At 40.7% G+C, this 8,664-nt stretch overlaps 1 protein-coding gene across 1 annotated transcript; it reads left to right on the forward strand.

Annotated features, from left to right (window-relative positions):
- The first annotated feature begins 202 nt into the window (after positions 1-202).
- RSL24D1 (ribosomal L24 domain containing 1) lies at positions 203-8,132 on the forward strand. Its single transcript, XM_064157580.1, has 6 exons — positions 203-347; positions 2,986-3,099; positions 4,938-5,010; positions 5,667-5,730; positions 6,155-6,240; positions 7,742-8,132. The coding sequence occupies exons 1-6, from the start codon at positions 267-269 to the stop codon at positions 7,813-7,815; spliced, it is 492 nt and encodes a 163-aa protein (XP_064013650.1). The 5' UTR covers positions 203-266; the 3' UTR covers positions 7,816-8,132.
- Positions 8,133-8,664: the final 532 nt, after the last annotated feature.

An 8,664-nucleotide genomic window follows, 5' to 3' on the forward strand; every position in this document is an offset into this window, starting at 1 on the left:
GTCGGTGCTGCCGGAGCACCAGATGACCAGGATCTGTGCTCAGTGCACGAAATCGCATGCAGTGAGGGTACGGCAGCTGGCGCTACCGCCGCGCAGCACAGGTGCAGCGGGAAGCGTCTGCGCCTGCTCCTGCCGCGCGTTGGCTCCCCGCGGCCAACAGGGGGCGCTGTGGCCATTGTCCCGGACGCCGTCCCTCCGCCTCCGGTCACCTGAGCACGTTCTTCCGGTGGGGCCTGCGGCGCTGCGTTGCGCGGCTCGGCTCCGCCATGCGCATCGAGAAGTGCTACTTCTGCTCCGGGCCCATCTACCCGGGCCACGGTGTCATGTTCGTGCGTAACGACTGCAAGGTACAGCCCGGCGCGGGGAGAGGTCGGCAGCCGCTTGTCTCCTGCCCCTTTCCCCCCACCACGCGATGTCCATTTCTCAGGCGGTTTGGGGACTTGCCCGGAGGCCCTCCGGGGCTTGTGTCGCGCTGCCGGGTCGGGGTGCAGCTGCTTGCAGGCCTACCAAGCTTCACTTGGCAGGGGCGGGAAGGTCTGGGGGGCAGCAAGCCGGGCTCGGAACCCTGGTTGTCTCTGCCCACGGCAGCGTGTTGCCCCTGCGCCGGCCGTGCCCACGTCCGTGAGGTGCTGCCGGGCGGCGTCATCATTGCGCGCAGGCTTCTGTACGGCGTGGGAGCTGTCACTGGCATTTATTACTGTAACTTGGCAAACGTTGGGGCTGCCAGGAAGAGCCTGGACTGAATTACTTGCTTTCAGGTTTTACTAAGAGGTGAACTTGGAAAAGCAGTACAAAATCGTCATCCTTCAGCCTTCTGTACTTGTCAGCACTTTGGGCTTCAGGTTAATGACAGGTGATGCTCTAGCTCTGAACAGTACACATTACGGATGCCGCATACTGAAGCTAATCGTTTATGGCCCGCTCATGGCATGGGTTGAATTTCAATTTGCAACGGTCATTCAAAAAAAGCCAACCAAACAGCCTTATGCCAGCTTCAGAACAGAGGTGCGGGCCGGAGCAGAGTGCTGTGTGGCTTGAATCAGTTCAGATTGTAACGTGGGAGGCTTCTTGCTCTGGTCGCTGTTTTTGGGGGTTGGCTCTTTTCCACAGGGGTGGCAGTGATACGGGCAGGAGTTGGATAGCATGCTGGGTTTAGTTTTCTGGCTCATGCTGGGTTTTTTCCCTTTCCCACATTCCACTGCGCCTTTTCTGCAAGTAGGCTAAGCTAAGGTAGTTGTGCATTATGGTCATTATTTTATATTCAACTTTTCTCATCTTGGCTCTTCACCTCAACCTGGAGTTGTGGTGTGTTGCTTGTCTTGCACGTCTGTGTTGGGGAGAAGCGAGCAGGTTAACCCGTTCGCGGCGCTATGACCTGCTACTATGGAAAGTTGTAAGTCGCTGAGATATCTGATGTGATTTGTGCAATTGAGCCTGTCGTAGCAGGATGTGCGTGGCACTTAGGGCTTTACATTGTGGTGACAGCTTTGTATATAAAATGTTGTGTAGTTTGCCAGCCTCTGCTCTACTCCTTGTTGCTCCTGCGGGGCATTGGAGACCCCAGTGTGAAATGAAGCTTACACAAATAGTTTCCTTCTCTTGCTCAGACGTCAAAACAAATACGGGCCCAAGTGTATTGTTCATCTGAGTCACAGTTCTGAGGAATTTAGGTAGCTGGAGATTGGCATAGTTCCAGTTGCTAGGAAATGGCCACAAGCACTGTTACTTTAAAAAAGAAGCAAAATCTACCCACACAATGGCAGGGTGGTTGTGAACTGCTCATCTATGAAAGAGCAAAGTATAATGACAGATTTGTGAGTTGAGGTGAAAAAATGTGGTAGAAGAATGTTTTAAGAAATAGATACTATTACCTGTACTAGAAGTTCCATGTTTTCTGTTAGTTTTCATTAGAAGAGACTGTTACATAGGAAGGAGAGTGTGGTTGAACTGAAAGAGAGTTCTGTAAAACTCATGAGTAACAAATGTAACTTTGAGTATTCTTAAGTAAAGTGTCTGCTGTACTCTGGATATTAGACAGCCCAGGATAGTGCAGGGTGATGCACAAATTTAAGGACGATTAAGAACTGTAAACAGTGTTACACTTGGGTATAGTGCCCCTAGTCTTACTGCCATCTTGCTGCATTTCCTTTTTGACTGCAAATATCCATTTGTTAGTTGGATCTGGGACAGTTTGAGATAGAGTTGTTCTTTATCTTGGCTGTTAGCTACATCATTTCAGTATTAGTAAAAGAGAAATTTCAAGTATGGCTGGTAAAGGTGTTTTCATGCATCTCCTAGCAGGCCTGAAAATACCATGTGGATGACCATAAGGCAATTCCATGGCTAGTGGTGGCAGTTGCCTAAAATGAGTCTAGCATCCCACAGAATATGTAGAAAAAGGGAAAGGAGGAAAAAAAACCCAAACAGAATGGTTTGACACATACTTTAACAGTCTTCAGCTTGGGACTCCTGCTGCAAGGTAGTCTTCTAGTCTTAAAGCTACATTCCAGAAGATAGATTGTTTTAATTTCTCTTTTTACTTTGCATCTATGTGTGTACTGCATTCAAAAAATGTTACATAAGAGGTGTGAAGATTGTTTGTTGTCAGGATGTCACTGTATCTGAAAGGTGCTGACAGGCGTAGAAATTTGTTTACTTGTAGCACAGGTTTGGTTATGTAGTTCTGTTTGCAGATGATAATTCTCACAACTCCAGTAAATTTTTATTTATAATCAGCTTAAGTGTAACTGTTTGTGCTTGTTCCTGACAGCCCTGAAAAGTAAGTCATAAGGAAAAAACAAAAGTAGTGCTTGAAATGATTTTTCTTGATAGCTCTCTTTGAACTGAAAGTACTGACATGTGCAGGATGAATGTCATTTTTGATGAGTACTTTTGTTAGAGAAACTTGGGTGTTTGATATCATACTTGCAGTGGGGCAGGAGTAATCTGATTTGACTATAACCTTTTTTTCCCTTCTTCTTTAAGATATTTAGATTCTGCAAATCAAAATGCCACAGAAACTTTAAAAAGAAACGAAATCCCAGAAAGATGAGATGGACCAAAGCATTCCGGAAAGCAGCTGGCAAAGAATTGACAGTGGTAAGAAGCTGAACTGTTCACACTTTGTGTTAGCTCACTAAAATGACAGGAATCTAATCTCTTCCAGTTGTAAACAAGTTTGCTTAGTTAGCTTAGTATGTAAGCATTTAATTGGATGAGCATGAGGGTTGGAGCAAGTGAAGAATAGGATTGTGGAAGAGGATGTGAGAATTTTCTTGAGTGAGCCATTAATTCAGCTTGAGTGTATGTAACTTCCCATTTCAGCTTTATTGTGGAAACCAGTGCATCAGGTGTCTGTGTTGATAATACTTGGTGATTACCAAGTCCCAGGGCATTTTTTTTTCATCTATTAATATCCTACTTGTACATATACATTTGGAAGTTGTATTTCCACACAGATAACTGGAGTAACCCCAGGAGGTTTCTCTACATAAACACCTTTAGGAGTCTTCTTTAAAGCATGCAATGTATAGGTGAAGTCTTGGCACACAGGAAGCTTTCAAAAACATCATCTGATGTCTCACAAACAATTTAAAGACAAAATTGCTTCAGTGGTAAAAGTACTAAACACATGTGGTGGGACAGTCCTTAAATAATACAAGAATTGCTGTGACTTAATTACCTGGTTTTTTGTATAGTAACAATTTAGAAGTATTCTGACAGTGATGTGCTACTTTCTGTGGATCTCCCAAGAGAAAGGAAGTGATCTTCTTTTCATCTTTTTTCAAATGTGCCTCTGAGAAGCTATAACAAGATCTTCATTTTCTCCAGTTAAAGATCTGTTCCTCTGATTCAGTGCCTTTTCACTACCCAGAAGTAGAACTCACTGTTTCCTGTTTTGGGGTGGAGAGCAGTGCTGGTGCTCTTCTGTGTGTGCTGAGTAGCCCAGCAGCACCTTGTGTATGAGCTCTGAGCTCTGTCTTCAGTTTGGGATTACCAGTGAATGAAGGTAGTGCTTGGTCACACTTAGCTAAAAGTGGAGACATTGTTAGAGAATAAGAATGACCTTTAGATGTTAGCATACAGTATGCTTCATAGCTTCTATTTTGGATGTTTGCTTGATGCTATCCCATGATGGAACCTAACATTCTTCTGCTAATGGAGCATGGCTTGCAAGTGTGCTTGTACCTTTTGCTATTCTCTGTGGTTTCTTTCATTGGCATTGTCTTTAACTGAAGTGAAGATTAGCAGCTGGTGTAATAACTCCTGATTCACATCTATATAAAAGAACCTTTTGGCAAGGAAAAGTCCTCAGATAAAGTTGATTAAAAGCTAAGTAACCCTAGCAAAAATAAATAAATTGTTTTTCCATCTTGAAGTCTTGGAAAGAAGTTAATGAAAAATAACCCCTCAGCTGTCCCAGTCACCACAACATCATCAACTGAAATATTTAACAATTGAAATTATTGTATATTTTGTCAGTATTCTTAAAATGAAATGGTGATTTGTTTTCTAACACATTTTCAAAGTTGCTGACTGCTGAGTAGACTCACTTGACATGCATTAAATAGTTATGACTCTACACATCTTCAGTTTTGCTTACTGCCTGTCTAGTCTGCTCTGTATTTCCAGCTTCACGTTGGTCTTCTCTGTTCTTTTTGTCTTACTGAAAAGAAAATAGCTGAGGGAGATGTTTGGGTTAATAGTTCTTTTTGCAGGAATCACTGCGGCTTCTGACAGTTTTAGGTCAAACACTCCACTGTATTTCCACGTAGTTTAGTAATCTCTAAAGGTTGTTAAAATATAGGAACCAAGATTCTGAAAGGGAAAGAAAGTGGTGCAAAATCTGAAGCTACATGAGTGAGTGCTATAGGAAGAATGCATTGATCAAAGCGTGCTTCTGTATATAATCTGTATTTGTGTTTTAATTCATATAGGATAATTCATTTGAGTTTGAAAAACGTAGGAATGAACCAGTGAAATACCAGAGAGAGTTGTGGAACAAGACTGGTGAGTCATTTCAGAAAAAAACTCAAAAGATGAACTGTGGAAAGTGACTTTTTACTCAATCTGAATGTATTTTCAGAAGATTTCTTAGCATATTGACTTTCTGTAGTGCTTGTTAGAAGTCACTGGAATCATGACTAAATTCATGTGTGGAGGAGGTTTGAGTTGTCAACAGATGTGGAAACAAGTTATAAAATGAGGTGTACAGCATTCCTCTAGCGTGAATTACTATCTGCCAAAACCCTTAGTCTTTCTCCAGCTTTTTAAGGGGTTCCCCATGCAGATGCCATCAGTTCTTTGTTTCTGCTCATTCCACTTCAGTTCAATAAATCAGTACCTGTAAAATAGATGAGTTGCTTATGTCATGAATGAATGTCTCAGAGGTGGTAACTTGCATCTGATTCAGAGTAGGAGCCTTTTGTAGTGGTGATTAATTGTAGAAAATATGTGTAGGCATAGAAGTGGAAGCTTAAATAATTGGTACACAGATTATTCCTCTGTCCTGCTCTTTTAGGTAGGAATAACTTCCTCTGTGTAGTGTAAGAGTTGCCTGATGTAGAGGTCTGAAGAAGTACCAGTAGTATTGCTCTGCTAGTTAGCATGTTTTTTCACCTGTAGGTATGTAAGCTACACTTAAAACACCATCTGCTTTATTTCAGTTGATGCAATGAAGAGAGTGGAGGAAATAAAGCAAAAACGTCAAGCCAGATTTATTATGAACAGGTGAGGAGAAGTATTTGTCTCATGGGAGGTCTCACAAGTCTATATTAATCTGTGTTTTCAGAGAAATGATGGTCAGAAATTTTAAATTCAATTAAAAGATGATGGGGCACAGTAGTTTGAGTAGACTCTACTACACTCCATCTGTACATATGTACTATTCAATGAAGTGTGGGTTTTGGACACTCAGTAGTATTTCCTTGTTTCTAACGTGCAGTCTTAAATGCCGTGGAAGAGTTGATGTAGTGCTATCTTCTTTATTTTTTCATCCAGTATATATTGTTTTTCAGATGCTTTTTACCTTTGTTTCCTCATATCATAGTTATTTGCAGCTTGCACACCTTTAGCTCAAGATGTGTCATGCACTAAAACAAAAGCATACATCTTGTCTTTGAAGGTAATTAAATTCAGTTCTCCTCCTCCACAGATTAAAGAAGAGCAAAGAGTTGCAGAAGGCAGAAGACATCAAAGAAGTCAAACAGAACATTCACCTTCTGCGTGCTCCACATGCAGGTAAGAGCTTGCTTTATCTGTTTTGCTTAGGTTAACTTGTGTCTGTGTTTTTTGGGTAGATATTTGTTTTATATGATCTGGTTTACAGATCAGTAATCCTGTGCCTTTTTCTTACAATTTGTCTGTTGAATATGGAGAATAGCTCATGCCACTAAATATTTGCAGTATCTTTGAACTGAATCAAACACACCTTTTTATTTATCTACTTGTGCTTTCCTTTTTTGCTTACTGGAGTATTTGAAACTGCATTCCATACTTGGTATTCTGTGAAACTGCATGTTTGTTTCTTAACCAATACGTTTCCCTGAGTCTTCCCTTTGAATTGATTATTCGAAGGTAGCAGATGGTATCACCGGTATAAAATACAACAGTTCAACTGCTTCTTGACTTTGTTACCTAATTGTAAGGGTGGTGGTGGTTTTTGGTAGTTCATTGTGTAATGAAACTAAGACTGAAGAAAGAGTATTTGAATGTAAGTCTAACATTCTTTAAAATGTCATGGTAGTTTTACAGATTTCTACCAAAAGCTGTGCCTAGTTCAGATACAACAATGTATTCTTTGTTAATGAACTGAGCTGTCTAGTTGGAGAAACCTGTTTCTTCATACATAATTTTCTGGTTTCTGAACCATCACAAATAGTAGCTTGTGGTAGGTGATGAAGAAAGGATTGTAGAGATGACTTGATTTTTAAAATGTAGGTGAAGTAATGGAGGGATGTTAAAAGCATCTCAGTATGCCACTGTTTTGTACCAGTGATGTTGTCCCCATGGATGTAAATGTCACATATTACCAGATATTAACTAGAAGTCTGTTCTGTGTTCTTCCAGTTCACATTAAGTATAGCTGAAGATTCAATACATTTGAAACAGGGCTTTGCCAGAATGTTATTAAACTGTGGGTTAATTTGTCCTTTGTTTTTGAGGGAAGAAAAAGATCTGAATGCAGAAGAATAAACCTGAGTGTCTGTTTCTTTTGTTTGACTTTGTGTTCGGTGAATGAGAACGTAGCAGCATGTAGTACATCTGTTTTGTCAAACAAAAGCTATCTTGTCAGGATTTTTCTTTTGTCCTGTTTGGTAGTGTTATTGAGAGTTAACACTGTTGCCACCCAACACAGCATTCTATGTAAAAATTGGTGTGTGAAGGCCATTGATGGGTTAAAAGAATGCATTTTTATAGTCCTTTGCAAGGTTCTGCTAGATATTGCCAGCTGCATCAAAGTTCACCATCCTAGTTTAAAACAAATTTGGCTGCAGTGTAGTTATTGCATAAAACCAACATCAGCTTTTTTTGTTATGTAGTTCTTCAGTAGTTTCAGGTGGTAATGGCAGTTAGCACTAAGTACTTGTAAGGTTGATGAGTTTATGCCTAAACAGTTCTTTAAGCGACATATTTAGGCTGTTTTACCTAGAATAGGCACATATATTGCTCAGAGAAGAACAGTTACTTGGGCTGAGAGGGACATTTCAAATTCAGTCTTCTCTTTTTTTTTTTTTTGAAGGCACACCAAAACAGCTGGAGGAGAAAATGGTGCAGAAGCTACAAGAGGATGTGACTATGGAAGAAGTTTCTTAAAATGCTTTTATCTTTTATTTATATCTCTTCAGCAGTTAACAGTTCCTTACTGCCTCACCTGACATCCTTTAGAACTGTGTTTACAGTTGAAGAAAAGTATATTTTAATGACTGGTGGTCATTTGCATTTTGAGTGATTTTTCTTTTATAGAAAATAAGATGGGCAGTACTTAAAATTATATCATTTGAGAAAACCTTGTCAGCAGGATAGAGAAGAAAGCATATTGTTTGAAGTACTTACATGCTCCTTGCAAAGTTACACTTTCTTTCTGGATAACTTTTCTGTGATAATTTGAGCAATAAATGATGTTGCTCTCAGCCTTTCTTATTTTGTCTGTTCTGTTGCTGTGGTAAAAGCAGATAAAAATCTGTCTTAATGGTTACAGGGTGGGGCAGGTTGTAGTATTCTTCATCAGACCACTGTAGTCCAGGCCTACTTCTGCACTCATCACTAGCAATTTTTTTCAGTTTGTTCTGAATATGTGTAGTGTTTGTTTTATCTCCTTTTAAAGTCAGCTTCCCCAGGACTTTATTGCAGTTGACAACCCTGCCTGGCAAAGCTAACATTAATCTAAGACTTACTGCTGTTGGGAAACTAGTAGTGGTGATAGCCTCCAGCCTGAAGTCGGATCTGCTGTTCTCCTGACCTACTGAAATTCACATCTGACACATTATGAGGTCGATTTGAGATGCTCAGTAAAGCACACTTTTGATTTTTCACCTAACACTTGAAATATTTTGATAGGAAAGGAGGTCATGTTAAAGCACAGATATTTTGCTTTTTGTGGTGGTGTCCTGGCTTAACATGCACTGCTCTCACAAGTCCCTCTCCCCATACAGATGGGAGAGC

The sequence above is a fragment of the Pogoniulus pusillus genome, chromosome 17 (genome assembly GCF_015220805.1).
Source record: "Pogoniulus pusillus isolate bPogPus1 chromosome 17, bPogPus1.pri, whole genome shotgun sequence".
In the NCBI taxonomy this organism is placed as follows: Eukaryota; Metazoa; Chordata; class Aves; order Piciformes; family Lybiidae; genus Pogoniulus; species Pogoniulus pusillus.